The sequence below is a fragment of the Podarcis filfolensis genome, assembly GCF_964270895.1.
Source record: "Podarcis filfolensis genome assembly, chromosome: 1".
Taxonomy (NCBI): domain Eukaryota; kingdom Metazoa; phylum Chordata; class Lepidosauria; order Squamata; family Lacertidae; genus Podarcis; species Podarcis filfolensis.
Genome location: NC_139604.1, coordinates 70657336 through 70678113, shown reverse-complemented (window position 1 = coordinate 70678113; position 20778 = coordinate 70657336). Strand labels below are relative to the sequence as shown.

The following is a 20778-nucleotide window of genomic DNA, read 5'->3' as shown; positions in this document are numbered from 1 at the left end:
CCATCAATGACCAACAAATTCCCGTGGGGAAGGCTGAGGCTGCTCACTCGGACAAAAGCTTTGAGATCTTATTTTAATCAAATAACGGATATCATTAACACACCAATTAATTATGATTTTCTCACTGATCAGGAAACATATTCCACAGATGCTGGAAAAGGTTCACGTTTCTTTCATAGTAAGTAGATGACAACTGAGTCTGAATTTAAACATGTGAACTCCAGTGCTTGAGGTCCCAGTATTATCAAGGATTGTTATCAAAAAGTATACCGTTTTCTTTCCTCCAGGATATTCTGTGGGGAAGAAAACAGGGTAAGCATAGAAGCTTTCTCACCTCTCTCATCTTCAGAGCTTGTGAAGAGGGGGGATGTGGGTATCTTTTATGCATTATACATAATGCACTTAGTGTGCTGCTGGTCACCATGTTGAAGCAATAAAATAATGAGGAATAAGTAAGAAAAACTGTGGATGGTTAAAGCAGGGCCGGCCCTACCATCAGGCAGAGTGGGAGATGGACAATGGTGATGGGAAGGGGGGAGCAGCAGCAAGGTGTTGCATCTGTATCTGTTATGCAGCCTGTCCTGCATCCCCAAAGTGAGCCTGCTGCTCTCAGGCATGGTGAAGGATGCAGTCCTGTTGCTAGCATTGAAGTAAGATTCAATTGCCGGTCTAGTCAGCCTCTCTCTGCGGAATGGAGCGAGCACCACCGGAGAGTCTTTCACCTCAGGCAGCAAAATGTCATGGGCCAGCCAGGCTAAAGGGGGCACAACAGTGATGGAAGGAGGACAAGTTATCTCTTCTCAAAAGTCAGTACCAAACTCATTGTCACAGCTTTAGAAGCTGGAAGTGGTAGAGCGCTTTGCTTTGCATACCAAGGGCCTCAGGTTCAATTCAGCAACATTGGAAAGGCACCAGGTTGGCTATTCCTGTGCTGAGGAGTAAGCTCCACTTTGCAGTGAGACACTTGCTGTCACTGAGGGTCAGACCATTGGACTGCCTCTGATATAAATTTCTACGAGAGGATAATTATTTCTTCTCTCGATGACTCTGGTGTATACAAGGGAGCTGATCACTTGGTAGGCCCTCTGTTTTTGCGCATCTGTTACTGTAGTTAATATCCCTCACAGGTGTACAAGGCATGGGCCTACGTAAATAGCACTCAAGTTTCATTCTTTACAGAAAGGACGACACAGGAGTATTTCCCCACATTGCTCACCATATGTTTTGCCTGACTCAATGTATTTTAAAAGTTAACACACTGCCTTATATAGAATCACAGTAGCAAAGCCACAGGAGCCTCCCAGTGGCTCCTTATAAATCAAAGTGCTCCACGTTGTTTTGCTTTGGTGACATGTCGATTCTGTCCCTTGAGAATATCATCCTGGTGTAACATATTGTTCAGATGTCGAAGTGATGCAAGCCAGTCTCCTTATACCTACCCAAACAAGGCAAACAGCTTTATTTACTCTGACTACTGAGGCTGGAACTAGCAACATTCTGATTTTTCTTAATGGGGGACAAGAATGAGTTTTGCACAGGATGGATAGCTATTTGTATATACTACAACTGCTCTGAGCAGTACCTTTAGGGAATGTGGAGCACATAAAATGTGCTGCGTATAAAATGTGGAGAATAACATTAACTGTGGCATTCCTGCTGGTGGTTCAATGCTGGTACAAATATAAGCTTTTAATCTGGTGCATGTTTATGTTCAGTCACAATCAACTGAATAAAGTGTTAATTTAGCTTGCTGCTGCTACCCAAGGGCAGTGAATGTATATTAATGAAATTGTTAAATGTGAGGTTTTTTTCTTTGTCAGGGTGTCAATTTCTAGTGACTTAATTTAGAAAAGTGGAGCTATGCTCCTACCCCCACTCCTAAACTGAAAAATACCTCAGATTATTCCAGGCTAACCTGAACTGATTTGGAATATATCATGCCCTGGTTGAGGGTGCAATAGGGTTCAAAGTTTACCTGGCCCCCATGAGTATCAAGTACCCTCTCCCTTCCATCTCCAAAAGTCTTCGTTACCCCATCCATCCACCCCTTTTCTAGCCTGACTGCTGGTGGTAGCAGTATATCTCCCCCTTCCCACTTGACCAATGTACTTCAATATACCACCACTAACACTTCACTGGCCAGAAAGAAGTAGAACTGAGAATGGTTGGGGAGAGGCGGGGGTTGGAAGTAGGGAAGAATTTGAGTTATTCTCTGTCTAAGATTTTTAACAGAGCTGGAGAAGAATTCAGGGATTCTAAATGTTGTCTTGTATTTGAAGTAGGCTTTACAAGCCCCCAGAGTTCATATTTCTGAGCCAGGAAATTTAAATCTTGATGACATCTTCACCAATCTCCATTCCATATTTGGGATCCGATCTTACCAATTGCAATACACATTTACTGAGACTTACTCAATGCCAATAGTAACATCAGGGCCTTGCCTGTAGACATCAAGGACTGAACCTGGGACTTTCTGCATGCAAGACCCATGTTCTACCACTGAGAAGGAGTTCTTGGCAGAGTTGTTTAAGAGACATGATCAAACTGGTAGTGCAACAGAGCCCTACAAATTCCTGCCAGAAAGCAATAGTGCTGTCAGGAGTCAAGCATCCCAATGAGGTGGCTGTCCTCATTTGAGATCATTGTCTTGTATGTAGCTACACTCTTCACAATTTCTTGCTGTTACTTAGATGTACAGCAAAATAGATGGTCCACATGTACTTGCAGGAACAATATTAGCAAATGGATGGGTAGAAAGTGAATGCCGCATACATTATTGATGGAGAATCCCATTACAGCTCATCAGAGCTGATGGTTGTATTATTGTATTAGATTACTCTGAGTACATAAATCCAGATCTCGTAGAAGCCATCTAAATTGCAATTATGAAAAGAAACAGCGCTTCTGCCGATGTGGCTCACTTTACATATAATGATGGTCTGGTTTATAAGGCTTCTGTGCTGAAAAATTGTCTCAGAAGGATAGACAAACAGAACCTAAATGTTATCAACAGTGCTGCAATGCTGCTGGTGCTGTGATTGACAGGGGCTCCATTTGACTATATTACATGCCTGGTGCTTTAAAACACACAAAATGCAATGCAAAAAACAAAAACAAAACGTCTATTCACATGAGTCCCTGGGGTTTTTAAGCAATCTTCAGATAAAACAACCGCACAGTTCTTACACACATCACATTTACAAAAATCCATGAGAAAGGCAGCAGGATGAGCCTTACTGAAGAGGGCAAAATGAAAACAGCATTCTTTATTCACCATATTAACTCAAATCACTTTCAAGAAGGGAAATTAATGGAGCGTGTCAAGACCACTTAATACTGGTCACTTGCCCCTTAACTTTCCTAAATCTCGCTGTCACATAGTGTGGGTAAAGTTAAATAAATATGGTGTTTTAGCTTTCCGATTCATGCTTAAGAGTGATGGAGAGTTTAAACTGGATTAGGACTGGAACAGAACCAGGTGTGGTACTTATTTAACACAGAGAACAAGCCTGTTAATCCCGAGTGTTTGTTGTTAACCTTAAGCCATTTAAAATGAAATTTAAAGCAGTTGCTTCTGTCCAGATGCCCCTGCACGAGCTAGGACCATTGTACTCCTCAAGATGGAGATCTCGCAGGGGCGTTCCTATTTGATGTATATCATAGGCCTCACCCACTTCCCTAAAATGGCACCCACTTCTTGCAGGCGGGCCAGAAATAATGGTTATTCCCAATGCCTATGTCAAACCTCTTACATCTGTAATCAGTAAGAGTTGTGGCCTGATCTGACCCTCAAAAGTAATGTGTCTTGACTTTACAAGATGGGGCGGCAGGTCGGGCAGCATTTGGGCATAGCCTAACCCCATCAAGGCCAGGTGCTGTACATCAGCTACCACTTGTTCATGCCCTTGCACACTGGATATGTCTGGATCAGACCGCCACATTGCTTCTCTACGCATTTTATCTTTCCCATGTCTGGGATTGAGGGCCGCCATTAAAATAAAACAAAATAAAATTGTGCTGAAAATGATACAGGACACATCTGTGCCCAACCAAGCTGTAAAAATTTAGATATTATGGTGCAGAAAATAGTTTGAAAGAACAAAAAATATTTTATACTTCTCAAAGGATGGAATATGGCCAAAGTAATATTTCATTATTTTGGGCTGCTTAAGAAGCAGAAGCAGACAGTATTTGAAAGAGAAATCTTCTGAGGGATAGTTGTGAGTGCTTGCAAGTTGAAAATATGAGTGACACCAATGGAGGGCTGGAAGACAAAGGAGAGAGAGGGTGGGGGAAACCCCCCTTTTTTCTTATGTTCCCAGCTACTACTATTGCTATTTCTCTCTGACTCTCCATTCTGCCACTTTTTATAGTTGTTTTTTAAACTGGGAGGAAGGAAGGAAAGAAAGGAAGGTGGGGGATTTTTTTGCCAGTGGGTTTGTACAAATATTTACATTAAAGTACACTGTCATAGCTTCCTGGCATCAGAATGTAGGCTCAAAGGCTAAATTCTGAACACTGTAACACATTTTTAAATGCATTTGTGGCGCTGTGGGTAAAAGCCTCAGTGCCTAGAACTTGCCGATCGAAAGGTCGGCGGTTCGAATCCCCGCGACGGGGTGCGCTCCCGTCTTTCAGTCCCAGCGCCTGCCAACCTAGCAGTTCGAAAGCACCCCCGGGTGCAAGTAGATAAATATGGACCGCTTACTGGTGGGAAGGTAAACGGCGTTTCCGTGCGCTGTGCTGGCTCGCCAGATGCAGCTTTGTCATGCTGGCCACGTGACCCGGAAGTGTCTCCGGACAGCGCTGGCCCCCGGCCTCTTAAGTGAGATGGGCGCACAACCCTAGAGTCGGATATGACTGGCCCGTACGGGCAGGGGTACCTTTACCTTTACCTTACTCACATGCTAATACTTATGCCTCAGCGACCACAAATAAATCACTTGTGTGATCTCTTTGCTGCTATCATCTCACACTTTCCAGTGTGATAAGTTTGAGGGTGCAGACCCCCTATAACCTCTATGTTCAGTGAAGGGTTAGAATTTGAGCAACTCTCTACATTCAGGAATTTAGCAAGGACTGGAAATAATACCAGTTAGCTTCCTCATGAGGCTAGCCTTGGAAAGGCTCACTGGAGGTGGTCATTGAAGAAACAGAAGGCTTGTAATGTCCTGGTTTGCAGGAAGAGGGACAGAACTCCATGAGCCCTGGCTGGGAAAAGCTGTACCAAGAGACTGGGGAGCATGGCTGGTTTCTGGATGACCTATGAAGCTATGAGGGGTGTGACCAGGACTTTTTTTCAGGGGGAACTCAAGGGAACTCAGTTCCGGCACCTCTCAGGTAGGTGCTATTGTCATTCTAAGAGAAAGAGGGAGGTGTTTATGGTGAGTTCCAGCACCTCTTTTTCTAGAAAAACAGTGCTGGGTGTAACAAGAGACACTCTTGGGGTACAATGCTTTGCACCCCTTCTGTTGAAGGCGTTAGGTTGTAAATATGTGTAAATAAGGCATATTTGGTAAGGACACTAGCCTCCATTGTGCCTCATTTTCCCTGGTTAAGTGCCAAGAAGCTAGAATCTCTCGCTACCTCCAGGCAGAGATTGGGGTGGTAACATTAGGGCTGGCATATATCCAGAATTTCCCAGACATACGGACATAGCCGGAATATGGCAGTCGGAAACAGTGTCCGGATGTAGCTCAAAAACTTTGCCGGAAAAAAACTTTTGTGTCTGCATTTTCACTCTTTAAATATGGCAACCCTAGGTAACAGTATTTGTCTGACATTTTTCTTACCTCAAAAGTTGCATGGTATTTTGTGGAGGGTGAGAGGAGAAGTGGCCTTGTTGCACAAGAGCAGGAAATCCATTTGAATCATACCTATCAAAACAGTGACAATCTGGAAGCAGCTGAAGAATAATAGCTTTGGCTCAATACTGCTAGCCTACATGCGCTGCACAGCTCAGTTTTGAACATCTGGACCCAATCAAAAGATCACGAGCTGGAAAGCACTCCTAGAAACAAACTTATGTAGCTTAGAGCTTTGCAGAACTTTATTGTGTTAATGAGAGACTGTGGGAGCCTAAACAGCCATTTTAAATCACACAGTTGTTAAGTTTTGTTTTTGCTTGCACACAGCACAGTGCTGGGCAGATATTAAACGGAAGCCTCTAGCATCAGTTTTTAGGGTGTTTGAAGGTTTAATGCAACAATGGCAGCCATACAGCTCAGATTCTTATTAGTTTCATTCTTTACAAGTATTGCGGGAGAAGCACAATATGTAATGCAAGATGCTGGATTGGTGCATTACATCGACCGCCGAATTCTCTCAATAGAGGTATGTGGGTATATCAGTGATATCTGGAAAATGATTTGATTTTCTGTGTGAAGTGGATGTGTGCTAGGGAAATAAATTGCTTTCCTTTTAAAATGAGCTCGTTTTTATAACTGTAGCTTTGATTATGCACAGTAAAGGTATGAGGAACAGCCCAAATGCAAGATTGTTTATGAAACTTGTTCCTATTGATTTTATTAGCAAGTAAACATGCATGCTTGGAATGGGTGCAATCCAGCTAGAGTTAAAACACTTTAAGTTAGTTGATTTTTCAGTGGAAAGCAAGCAAAGGTTTACATTGTGCTGAACAAGGGCTGGATTGGGGGGAAGGATCTGGGATATTTTCACTCTTTGGGGAAAAAATCCATTTGACAGTGTGTGAAATTTGAATGCCACAAGGAGCCATCTACTCCTCAAACAGGACTTTCAATATCTCAATTTCTGACCTTTACAACATAGGTGTTGAGGTTAAGCTAATGAGATTCATTGCATCCATTATCACAATGCTAAGAGGGCAAATGAAAACTTCTGGATCTTGAAAACACACTTTTTTACTATAGCAGTTGGGTCCCCAACATGATCACCGTGGGCACCATGGTACCCTCATACACCTTGTTGACGAAGGTTGGGAACCCCTCCTGTAGCATTATGAATCGTATGCATTCAGTCAATGTAACAAGCAGTGCTATTTTTCTAAAAAAAGAGGTGCCGGAATTCACCATGAACACCTCCCTTGTTCTCTTAGAAAGGCAATGGTGGCCACCTAAGAGGTGCTGGAACTGGGTTTCAGCGAGTTCTTGCTGAAAGAAAGCTCTGGTAACAATTTTTAAGAAGTTATAATTGTTTCAACACTGCATGTGGGTTAGTAGAACAGGAGTTCGCTGTTAACTAATTAGCAATGCAATTCTATATGTGGGTAATAATAACAATAACAATAATAATAATATCCACTGGGGCTTACTCCCATGTAAGTGTGCCTAGGATTGCAGTTCTATGTATACTTGCCTAGGAGTAAGCCACCCAAAAAATCAATGCTTGCTTTAAAAATCAATGCCTGCTGTTCTCTTTCCCATTATGAGTGAGAATGTTTGAAAATTTGGGGTGATGTTGGCATTTCTTGAGAAAAGGTGCAGGCTAAGTGTTGTGCACAGGAAGAAGGACCCATATTTTACTCAGCAGGAGTCCATTAACTTTCACAAATCCTCGACATGAAGGATTTTAGCATCGTTTCATCTTCAGGCCAGGTCAATAGCAGCACAGGAATGCTTCAACAACAACAAAGCTGGCAGTTCTGCACCACCTCTTCTCAAAGGGCTTACAATCTGCGGTAGATGGGCACTGCAAAGGGAGCAAAGTCAGGAAATGGCAGTGATTAATGGAGATAAGTTAGAGGACAGACAAGTAAGAGGCAGTGAAGAAGCAAGCAGGGTGAAGCCAAGATTATGCATGATTACTACAGCTGTCACTTGATACGGCTGAATAACTGCTATAATCAATCATTGTGTGATCAATTGTCATGGCTTGCTGCCTGTTATCTCCTCAGACAGTCACACCAAGATTAGAACCAGGCTGGAAGGTGATAGCTATAGAGATGTCAATGAGGCTGCTTTGTCCTGACTCACAGCCAGGAGTTTATAATACTCACCTCAAATAGGAAGTGAGAATTACAACCCCTTAATTACTCCCTGGTTCAGATTTCAATCCAATTTGATGAAGAATTCCACTGCTCCCTGCCCCCAGGTCTGCCCATCACTCAGCCAGTCTTCAAACCTACATCCTCCCACCCCCTTTCACTTCTAACCACTTACCAGGCTGTGGATATTACTCCAAGAAAGAGGTCTCTCCCACCCACAGTTCCTCATATACTGCTGTTTGGTGTCCCAGGCATGAGAAATATGTTTTCCCAAGAGTGAATGATACCCAGTAGTTCTGGATCGGGAGGACACCTAGAACTTGCCCCCCAGATCTGAGGTTCCCCATCCCTGATTTATAGGGTAGGAGTGGTGGGTGGCAGAGTCTGTTTCTGATCTTACTTCTTCCATGAATTTGCAGTTACTCCAGTCATTTGTGATGTTACACATCTGAGTCAAATATGCAAGCGCACGTATTTGCAATCTCCATACAGTACTTCTATTTTTCAAGACAGGCAGGTAGGAAAAAAGGGTCTTTGCCTTCCCTTCTCTCACACAATAGCTCCAGTCAAGGAAAGAAGGGGAAGCTGGCTTTGGAGGAGCTGCAAAGCTGGAGCTCTGAGTAGCTGTACTCAGCGGACTCTTTTCTTTGGCTCCATCCCCTCCAGCTGTGCAACATCTGGATCAGCAGGGGCCTCACTGGTGTCTTCCGCCAGCACAGCTACTATTTTTGAAACCTCCTGGAAAAAAAATCAGTAGGTTGTGGTGAAATTTTGCACTCAGCTGTTTACTCCCTGTCAAGTTTATACTTGGTAGCAATCCTGCATTTGCTCTATTAGTATGTGAAAAAGCTATGTGTTTGAGGCAAACTCAGTGTTTGGGATTGATGGAACCTTGGAGGCAGGAAGAATATATTTGTGCTGATGTATATTTGAATAGGGAAAATCCATAAAGAACAGGAAAAGTGCATTTATACACCCAAAAGTCCGCCATAGTTACCAGCAGTGATACTGCTGTTTTCTGGATAAAATAGAGGCTGAATTTTTTAGAATATTCTTTTATGAGGGGGAAAAAAGATTTACGATTCTGCCAAATAATTAGGTGGGTTGTGTTTTTTTCATTGGGCATACATGTTGCTTATATAAGAATACAGTTTTCTACCTCTTTTCTCATTCAGTACATTTACCTTGTACCAAACAACACTCCTAAAATGTCCAGTTTCCAACTGTTCCACAGTGCATGCCTAGACATGTCTACTCAGAAGTAAATTCCACTGTTTGTAATGGAGCTTACTCCCAAGTAAGTGTGTATTGGACTGCACACCCAGCTCCTTAAAAAAAATGTTTCTGTCCTTTTTGAACTCATTATGCTTCAACTTAGGACCAAACTGGCCAGTTTTACCTCACAAGGTTGTTTCTTGTTTAATAACCACTACAGCAGGACTGAGCCATCGGGAACATGGTGGCAGGGAATGACTTTAAAACTTTGTCCCTGCCATGGTCCCAAGCAGAATTACAGCCCTTGTCTGCCATTTGCAATGGGAAGCTCTTGTTGAGGAAACAGGTTCTAAGGCAGCCATGTGAACTCACCCTCAGTCTGCCAGGATTCACGTAGAAAACAGTGCTGGTGGCATGAGAGATAAGATGCCAGAGCCTGACCTCTGGGAATTCTGACTTGAGACGTGCCCTTCCACCCCCCCCACCCCCCGCAAGGGCCATACTTCAAGGCTAAAATTAATTTTAGAAAAATCTCTTTTTAAGCCAGAAGAGAAATGGAATGCTGATCAAAGCAAACAAGAGGAACAATAAAGTAATGGAATGCAGCTTACCAAATCAAGGAAGTTGTTTTTGGTGGTTTCACCGGTGACCTCATAAAAGAACATTAACTTTAGAGTACTTTCTCAGTGGGGTTCTCCTAACAAGCCTTCTGCAGATTTCCTGGTGGAGAGGGTGGGAATATGACCTCACTCCACTTTTCTGCATTATTCCCAGATATAAATTTGTACTGTGTCCCTTCTCAGCCTTCCTTATTCCTAGGGGCATCTCTGCATGTAATTTTAACATATCAGAATGTTGTTTTCCATATGAGCGAGCCCACGATTGGGGACACGGGTGGCGCTGTGGTCTAAACTACAGAGCCTAGGGCTTGCTGATCAGAAGGTCGGCGGTTTGAATCCCCGTAATGGTTGAGCTCCCGTTGTTCAGTCCCAGCTCCTGCCCACCTAGCAGTTTGAAAGCATGTCAAAGTGCAAGTAGATAAATAGGTACCACTCTGGCGGGTAGGTAAATGGTGTTTCCGTGTGCTGCTCTGGTTTGCCAGAAGCGACTTAGTCATGCTGGTCACATGACCCGGGAGTTGTCTGCGGACAAATGCCGGCTCCCTCGGCCTATAGAGCGAGATGAGCATGCAACCCCAGAGTCATCCGCGACTGGACCTAACGGTCAAGGGTACCTTTACCTTTAAGCCCACGATTGACCCAGGACTCAGCTATACAGCTGTAAATATAACGTTTTGTGTTTTAAGTGCATTATACAAATGTGACACTAGATGGTGCAGATGAGCTTGCGGCTAATTCCATATATATTTTAAAACATTTTATTTAAAAAAGTACTTTCACAGTGTTTTTTATATCTGTGTAGATCCACTTCCACTGTCTCATCTTCCCCCGTGGTAAAGGACTGCATCTACTGTATCTGTTACTCTCCACTGCATTCAAAATACAATGTGTGGCATGGGTGTTTTATGCAAAGGCTCAGTTCACCTGCTTCCTCCTCTTTTTCTAGAAAAATAGCATAGGTTATGTGCATGGTAGGGGAAAAATGCAAGTGCCTGTTCTGTCTAGGAAAGTAGATCATTGCTGGCTCCATAAGCTTAGGAACCAGCTCTAAATATGGAGCAGGCCATCTATAATGGACTGGATAATTAAAATCTGGAATACTGTTTATATGGTAAACAGAGAAAGCAGACAACTTGACGACCTCTTTCTAGAAAAACTACATCTCTTCATAAACTATTGGTGTAAATAAGATTCAAGACCATGTAAATCTGTATTACTCAGAATTTGGCTTATTTTTGAATTATTATTTTTTGCTTTTGTTCTTTGTTCTGGTGGTTGTTGTTGTCTTTGCTTTGCTTTTGTAAGGTTTAGAATTTGCATTTTTTTAAAAAAAGAAATTTGAAAACAGATTGCAACATTACAAAGAAAGCTTTTCAGATAGAAAAAACGAATAAGGAACTTGGCACCATGCATAGGGATTCATTCTCAGAGTTTGATCCCAATAATTTCTGGCAACAGACATTCAGTAACATGTCGCAGAAACAGGGGACATAGTTAATTCGTCTGAAATGGAGAAAAGCAATGTTATTTTAAATGTAGAGCCTATTTGGGAAATCCATTAAACTAGTTCTCTGTCTATAAATGCCCCTGTCTGTGTTCTAACTAAAGAACAGGTTAAACAAATGCAATCAAGATATTGCAGATTACGTCCAGGAATTCCGAGAGTTTTCCAAGAGGATGATGTCGCGCCTGGAAGGACTCAACGTTTTGAAGACAGATCTTAAAAATGATGTTGACCATTTGCTAACAAGAGTGGAAAGAGCACAAAGGGAAATTGATTATTTTGAATCGGCAAAGGAGTCCCCCGACACCTGCGTGGAAGTCGACGAGGACCTTGTGGAGCAGCAATTAATGGAACAAGAGGAGTCGAAACAGAAAGTCAAGCTCATGCTCAATGCAAGTAAGAACAGTTTAGCTACAGGGTTTTATAATTATCCTTTTAGGCCAGCGATAGTGAACCTGTGGCTCTCCAGATGTTGTTGGACTCCAATTTCCATCAGCCCCGGGCAGGTTGGGCAATGGTCAAGGAGGACGGGATTTGTAGCCCAACAACCTCTGGGAGGGCTATAGGTACCACATGCCCACTTTAGTCAATGTATCAGTATTTCAGCTCAGTTCTCATGGTGTGAATCTTTCAGTGTATACATACAGTATCCTGCTGAATTGAAAGCGGATCAGCCTGATGAAAACATTATGGCAACACACCAATTCCCATCCCGGTTTGCAGCATCAAACCATGAAATAGAAGAGTAAGAATTTGTGTTTCATGGTTTTATGTTGCAAAACAGAGATGGAGTTGCTGGACTCCAGTTCCCATCATTATTGACCATTGGCCGTGCTGTCTGGGACTCATGGAAGTCAGAGTCGAACAACATCTGGAGGACAACAGGTCCCCCTGTTCTGCTTTAACATCAACTTAATTGGCACAGGACAGTATGCATCTAAATAACTGTGCAGGTGAACTTTCCACCTTTCCTCTCCCCTGATGTGCCCCCATCACCCCCAGATCTACTGTGGATGGTTGGGTCAATCGCCAGAACAGATTTGGGTGAAGTCAGAGAGGGGGAGAACATTCTGTTGCACAAGAATAAATCCTTGAGATGATGGATCATTCCCATTAGTATTACTCTGAATACAACCCACATATATAAACAGGGAGGGATTGTAAAGAGATGGAGATGGCTTCCATCTGCAAATGACACCCCCCCAATGTGTATCATTATTTCCTGCTGTTCAGTGTCAAGATCACACAAGAACGTGTGAGTAATTTACAGCACCATTTTATACCAGGCTACCCAGAAGTATTTCTCAATGGGTTCCATAGGACTTGTTCGCAAGTATTTGTTTTTAGGCTTGCATGGTTAGCTGCAAACCACAATAAATAAATACAGAAGTTAAGAGGAGCACATCAAGATTTAGTGAAAGTCTTTATTCCTTCTCAAATCACCCCAGAGGAATGTTTCTGGGTTCTGAAGTACTGAAATATAATCCATACACCTTGGACTTCTTCACAATTTTCAGTTTGGGGTGATCAGTCGTTGTACTGGTTATTAGATTCAAGCATGACATGCACACCAAATAACAATAATTTGTAATTTGAGTTTCAAAAGCAATGAGTACTTAGTCCTAGGAGGACAATATTATTGCTCTTTTTTCTCTTTCTTCATTGCACGATTGCACACAAACACACACAAGAATATTCTTGTACCTCCTGTTCATATACTTGTTACATTACTTTTATAGTACAGGAAAACATACAAAAACGGGGGCATTATAAGAAGATTGCCCTTGGGAAATTACTTATCACTAAGCTAGGGAAGAAAAATGACTTGTTCTTCCACAGTGTGCTTTCGGATATTCACATAAGCATTACAAGCTATGCAAGCCCTTTGCTGCTCCGTGAATATCCCTTTCTAGACAGTTAATGCATTCAAAACATTCAAAAACTACTTTCTATATTATCTATATATCTAACCCAAGGTCATAGTAGAGGTCTTCCACCTTTGGCTGATCCGCCTAAAAATCTGTTGTGATCTTCTTGCAGCAGACGTTGCTAAAATGTGGGCAATCTGTCATGATCTAATTTAATTTTTGCTGCAATAACTATTCTTTGTTCAACCTATGCCTAATTGTCACAGTTTTGACACGGTCTATAAATTTATATTTTCAATTCAGGAAACTCTTGGTTTGTTACCTTTCCTTTTTTCAGTTATTGGATTGGATTCAGACTAAAGATAGTTGACCCTAGATCTCCTTTAAATCAATGGGACAAATCAGTAATGACTGGATTTCCATTTGATTTTAGTGGGAACCACACCTGTCCCCAACTCTTAAGCATGTGGGACAGATGTGGGAGGTACTTTGCAAGCACAAAAGAATCATTTCCTTGTCATTAGTTTTAATGCAGGCTGGCTGTTATATGGAGCACTATCTATTGTGAATGTTTCCAGTGCAAGGCTGACCCAACTGGAGTTGTGGGAGAAATGTTCTGGGCCTCTTGGACATCACTGATCTTCATTTCAGTGGCTAGAAGTACTGTTTGTCCTTCTTTCAAAGGAAGCACAAAAGTCTCATTTTAGTCTGAGATGATTCAGGGCTGCCCACTACTGAAAGCCTTTCAGGGCCATGAGTTATCCCCCAACTGTATACATAAGCAATAGCTATGGGCATCCAAGACTACAAATTCCCCCAAAGGGAATGGAAATATATCCACTTGTTTCAATTAATTTGGAGTAGGCTCCCGAGGAGGAAAGTGATAGTACTACAGAGATAGTTTCATAAGCCTGTTCTGTAATGTTTTCTGCTGCAGCTTCCTACCTAAAGGGCTTGTTTACTCTGTTTGGCTGCAAATGCTGTCTTATTAAAAGATATTCTTTAGAGTCCAAACAGTGTCTCTTTTCACTCCGTATTGCCTTGGGCAGGCAGACCATAATGCTTGGGTCCTGGATTGTGCCCCAGAAAGAGCTGTGCAGCCCCCTACTGCGGATTTACAGTGGTACCTTGGTTCTCAAACTTACTCCATTCCGGAAGTCCGTTCCAAAACCAAAGCGTTCCAAAACCAAGGCGTGCTTTCTCATAGAAAGTAATGCAAAACGGATTAATCTGTTCCCAACTTTAAAAAACAACCCCTAAAACAGCAATTTAACATGAATTTTACCATCTAATGAGACCATTGATCCATAAAATGAAAGCAATAATCAATGTATTGTACTACAAAATAAATAAGACAGTATTGTAGATGAGGGGGGGGGGGATTTTTTTTTCTTACCTGCACTGATAATAGTCATTGTTTGGATGGGAGGGCTTTTATCCATTTCCACATTCACACAATCAGTAGCTTAACTGGGTTCCACAGTCACAAAAACAAATTAACTGAAAAAGACACAAAAACAAAAACGCAAAATAAATAGCAAAAGCAAAAGCAACAAACTTAATCCGTTCCGTTTGACTTCCGAAATGTTTGAAAACCAAGGCACAGCTTCTGATTGGTGCAGGTAGCCGGGAAACAATAGGCGACAACCACATCAGATGTTTGGCTTCCGAAAAACATTAGAAAACTGGAACACTTACTTCTGGGTTTTTGGCATTTGTGAACCAAGGTGCCACTGTAGCTGGGGAGGGTGGCCCTCATGACGAAGTATACAGGACTTCTTCAGGAATGTTCCAATATCGGGACAGAACTGAGGGCTGGTTCAAATCAGTTTTTCTTAGCCCTCATCAGAGGCCGTTGTTTGGGTAGAGAAAGTATGCAGGGGGACATACTAACCCCCCAGCATTTCAGAACCAAGGTTTTTCATCATGTGAGGAGCCTCCATGAGAATAGGAGGCTCCCTGTTTCAGACTTTTGTCCTTCTTTAACTTAGAAGGTGATCAGAACAGCAATGGAGGGGGAGGTGAAGTTAGTGCCCTTGCCCGTGCCCGACCCCATGTTTACTTCCCCTTACCTGCAATGCCTGAAGATGTCTCATATGGTGTTTTGGTAATTATACTGTGGTGAATGTATGAGTGTTGCTGAATGTATGCTTGGCTGGCTTTTGCACGCAGAAGCTTCCAGACTTATAGTGTCTCCAGTTTTGTTTTCATTTCTTTTAAAAAGGAAATCAGGTAGCAGAACTCCTGCCAGGAGAATAACTCCCAGTCTAAGTAGATAATGGCCTGCCTGCCTCATGTGGCTTTCCTCTCTGCTAGTCTAAATGCAAACAAACCAATGTACCAAAAGAGTATTGTGGCTCATGGGGATTCTATTAACAAAAACAGGTGGAACGCCAGCGTGAGGAGAGACCAAAAGTTACTTCAGAATAACCCAAAAGTTAATTTCTCTTTCATCTAAAACTAGAGCAAAGTCTGGTGCATGTGGACTATCCACAACAAACCATATCTGTCTTTTGGACTTAAAATGGTTCTTTTTCAATTACTCTAAACATGGGGGAAGCAGCTGCCTGATTTCAGAGGACAGGTATAATTTCAAGGAAAAGAGATACAGATGTTAAGAACATCTGGTCAGCAAGTAGTTGAATGGGAAAACCATGCTGAAGAATGGGGAAGAGTGAAGAGCTCCACCCTAGTCCCTGTAGTGACTGGTACATCCTCTTCCACAGACTTTGTTTGCTGCCAAATTGATTTGACAATTAGGAAGTCCAGGTGGTACTCGGTGAAATTGACTTTGGTTTGGGGGTATCCAGTTGCTGATCTCTGATGTATCCAATACCAGCCACTCCTATCCCTAAAATTCATCGAGGGCAAGGAATTTTGCTCATGGTTCCTGCTAGGATTCACTCTGTGGAGATTACAGGGCCTTTTTAATAGTGGCACCCCACCTTTGGAAGATTCTCCCCTGGAACCATGTTTGTCTCTTTGCCTGTTTATATTTAGATGTCAGTCAGGGGTGCCAACTTGAATGAAATATTGTGGGGGCCCAGGCAAGCCCCACCCCACGTAATCACGACATGGTGCACACACACAATTTGAATGGCAATGCCCATCAATCTTGCAGGAGCCCGGCCCCCTCAAATATTTTATTGTGGGGGCTGAAGCCCACATGGCCCCGTGGAGTTGTCTCCTGTGATGTCAGCTAAAGACATATGTGAGTACCCAGGCTTTTATAAATCAAGGCTACTTGTTTTGATGCCCAACAGCTGGAAATGGTTATTGCATTTTAATGGTTATGATATTGTACAGATATTTATGGCTGTTTGCATTAGTTTTATTTATTGGATGTATTTTGTTGCTCTGCTTTGTCACCCTGGGATCCTTTGGGAGGGAGGGCAATTCAGAAATCAAATAAATAAGTAAGCAACTGGCTGTGAAGAAACAGGAGACAAAAACAGCACAATACACCATAGAATACATCATATCTGCAGATGCTTTTCTGGAAGTCTGCTAAGGCAATTCTGGCTTGGGGTGTATCAGATGGGATAGAGATAGATCAATTTAGATAATCTATTCACTGTTCCATTTCGTTGTTTTCTTTGACAGAATGTAGACCAATTGTGACGTGTGATGGTACAGAAAACAATTTACACTTTCCTGAATTATGCTGGATGGGGGAAATATTCAAATGCTAAAGCAGAGAACTTACGGCATATGTGTTGATGCTTCTTTTTGTATTTACCTCCCCCCACCCTTTCAAAGGTTGTAACCACATGATTGCAAGCTTCAAATCCCTGAAGATTGTAAAGAAGTCTGGAGACACACAGGGCTCATGGCTGAAGGACCCCATGAAGAACCCCCAAAAGATCTATTTCTTAACTGGGGTAAAGAACAAAATTGTAATGGAGTTTGCAAATATCCGGGCTTTTACTGAAAGCGGTGAGAAACAGTCAGCTCGCAGAGTTAACCTGCCTTTTCCCTGGCAAGGGACAGGCCATGTTATATATGACGGTTTTCTGTTTTATCACAAATTTGGCTCCTTAAATGAGATAATTAAGTTTGACATTCAGAAAAGAAATGTAACAGGCCGGCTGCTTCTGTCAGGAGCAGGAGAGACCTTCGCCTACGATCTTCTTCCTTCCACTAAGATAGACCTAGCTGTGGATGAACTGGGATTGTGGGCAATCCACACAGAGCCAGATCCTGGTAGAAAGCTGGTCATTTCTAAAATCAACTATGAAACCATGGCCGTGGAATATACCTGGGACACATCCTGCAAAAGCCAGAATGCCGAAGCAGCTTTTATGATGTGTGGTGCCCTGTACGTAGTGTACAATTCACCAGGGGGAGGTACGTCTCGCATCGAGTGCATTTATGACACCTTAGACGCCATCAATCCTTATGAAATCCCGACGCTTCCTTTCCCCAAACGCCAGACGAGTCACTCCATGGTGCATTATTACCCCAAAGAAAAGCAACTCTTTGCCTGGGATAATGGATCCCAGGTCATTTACAAGCTCCTGACAAAGCTAAAAAATTAATAAAAGCAACAACATAAACATCTTCTCCATACTAAATAACTTGCCAGTGTAAATATGGTAATGAATTTACAAGTACTAGTGACTGAGAGGTTGTTATTTTTTTCTGCTTGCCCACAGTTTACACTTATTTTTACACTTTATTTTGCCTTTAAAGAAGAAGAAGATTTTTCACCCCTTTCCCCTAGATTGGTGCAGTGCTCTGGAAAGGCTTTTCCCTTCCTTGCAAACAGAGCCAACTTTCTGAGGCAGCAACCTGAATTTGGTGGCAGATTGGGAGGGAGGCGGCAAATCAACAGGTTAGGGTGGCTGAGGAAGTGAGAGAAAGAGAAGGCGATACTGGTTGGTATCCTCCTCTCTCCTGATAAGAACTTGCATGAAAGTGGCCCCCCAACTTTTCTCACAGGCCCCTATAAGATCAGTATAAACAGTTAGACCTGGTGAGCATTTAAGGTCCCCATCCCTGATTTGTGGGTTGCCATCTGATTAGAATTCACTTTGATTCTGATTTGATTTTAGGATGTATTTTAATTGATCATTTGATTTTATGGTAATATGTTATATATTTAATGTTAGCCGCTCTGAGCCCGGTTTTGGCCGGGGAGGGTGGGGTATAAATAAAAATTATTATTATTATTTGTGAAAGAGACAAGCATGTAATTCTTGGCCTGGGCACAAGGGAGAATAGTACATAGTTACTGTTGTTTTGCTGCAGCCACACAACATTGTACACACTGGTTGCTTTCAGTCCCCCTTCTCTCCCAGCTATCTTTCTCTTTCCTTTCCTGCTCATTTTCCTCCCACCTCTGTTCCCACCCAGAACTTCTCTTTCCCTGGAGTAAACAGGGAGTCTCATTCAGTGTGGGATAATGGCTTGTTACTTGTAGGTCTGATTAGCACCTAGGAGACTAGGGTTCAAATCCCCACTCAGTCGTGTAGCTCACTGGGTGACCTTGGACCAGACACTCATTCCCAGCCTAACCTGCCTCACAGGGTTGTTGTGTGAGGATAAAGTGGGGAGGAGGAGAACTATGTCCCCCACTCTGGAGCGCTTAGGAGAAAAGGTGGTATATATAGGCAATAAAACAAAATAAATAAAGCCACACCATAGATATAGCACACTTTTAAAGCACAAGACTGCCCCAGAGAACCGTAGTTGGTTACAGGTGCTGGGAATTGGCTCCATGAATGGCAAACTCTGGTTCCCAGGGTTCTTTGGAGAAGGCCATGTGCTTTAAATGTATTGTTTGGATATGACCAGGAATGCCATTGGTGTTCTACTTTAACAGCAAAATGACTTGCGGTACCACAGCAAACAGATGGTCAGCGGGGTGGGGGTGGAGAGGTGACTCCATAACTGCAGCACCAGGTACTTCAGATCAGGTTTCCCACTGTAAACATGCAATAGGTTACAGGCAGTTCCCTCTTGACAGCAGTCTCCTGCACATGTGGTCCCCTCCTGCAGCATGTTTGTGTGTGAGAGCTGCCCTCTCACTAGACTGGGACCTAGGTATAAAATTCTGACTGCTCTTGTAGCGCCTTTTAATTCTGATATATTTTAATGGAGCACAGCGAGTAACTCTACGTTCCACCATGTAGACGCATGCTATCTATATAATGTCATAGCAAACGGTGAACCTCTTTGTACTGTAAAGGATATATTTTTTAAAAATGTAAAATAAAAGATCTATATATTGGCACCCTTGGCTCTTGATATTTAAGATGGTCAGAATTCCAGGTTATTAGCCAGAGCAAATAATGGAGTTGGGGGACAAAAATGAGCTGCTATGACGGAGCCAGTCTCAACTGAAGCTCATCACCTGGAAGGCAAGCTATAATTCAATACAGAGCAGAAAACTGGTAGAATGATTAGGGAAGTGTTGTTTTAGTACAAGACTCAATCCAGTTGGTCGGTGTTAAATATCTGCTCCTGTGAAATGTTTGCAATGTGAATCATCGTAGGACACTTGAAAAGTCAATCAGAAATAGTAGGGCTCTTGAGAATTCATAATAAACAAGAGGGGCTTGTGAAGTGTTTAGAGACACGTTTATGAAAAGGATGTCTAATCTGAGTAAACCAGTAGCCAATTAACACCAGTTTAAACAAGGCCCGATAAAATAAATCTTTTGTTGTGGGGAAGTGATTTATATAAAGATTTTATGCCTGATTAGCCTGGATGTTTGAACTCACATCTTGACACTATTTCTTCAACCCATGTGGAATTACTACTAGTACCACTACTACTACTACTACTACTACTACTACCAACAACAACAACAACAGTTTAGGCAATCAGTCCTTTTGAATTTGCTTCTTAATACTTCAGGCAAAAATGGTTAAGCTAAACATTTCCTCCTTGCCTTTGGTTTTCTTCTAAATAGCCCAGCAAATAGCTATGCTTGCTTGTTCCTGGGTGAAGCTAAAAAAGCTACAGTCAGGCTTCTTCACAAGTAAATGTGTTTTGGAGGACATCATTTAATAGGGTTTTACATGTTTGCATAATTGGTATCTGTCTAGGGCTCTTATGATGGGCATGTGTGAGAGCAAATTTGGATAAATAAAACAAGGGAAGGCTATTTCCAGCTCAGCTCTAAATAAAGCACCATGAATAATGTATGCTCATCTTGGAAGGCAGGCTTTTGATTTTAAACATATGTGCGTTAGATATTCATTCCCGTTTTTCTGCAGTGTTTCTGTGTAAAGTGAAGTGAACACTTCACAGGAGACAACATGCAAATTAAGGTCTGCCTGCCTGCAATCTGTGGTCCAGAACAGAGATGATCATAGCAGTTATGATAGTACCTGGTACAAGGAGAGTGTTTTCCAGCTGTGCAACTGAATGTAAGAAGAATCCTGCCAGGTCCATACAAAGCTTCATCTCTTTCAGCATACTGATTCCCATGATCCCTGAGTCCCTGATCAATAAGCCTCTCCGACTGTTGTCCCCAACAACTGGCATTCGCTAGCATATTATTCCTAAACATGGAGTTTTGTTACCCAGTCATCATGGCTAAGAACCGCTGACATACTTACCCAACATAAATTTGTCAAATCTTTTAAAAACTAAGTTAG

At 42.3% G+C, this 20778-nt stretch overlaps 1 protein-coding gene across 1 annotated transcript; it reads left to right on the top strand.

The window, feature by feature from the left end:
* Positions 1–5484: 5484 nt before the first annotated feature.
* Positions 5485–19405, top strand: OLFML1 (olfactomedin like 1). Its single transcript, XM_083599808.1, has 3 exons — positions 5485–6333; positions 11407–11698; positions 16930–19405. The coding sequence occupies exons 1-3, from the start codon at positions 6208–6210 to the stop codon at positions 17706–17708; spliced, it is 1197 nt and encodes a 398-aa protein (XP_083455934.1). The 5' UTR covers positions 5485–6207; the 3' UTR covers positions 17709–19405.
* Positions 19406–20778: the final 1373 nt, after the last annotated feature.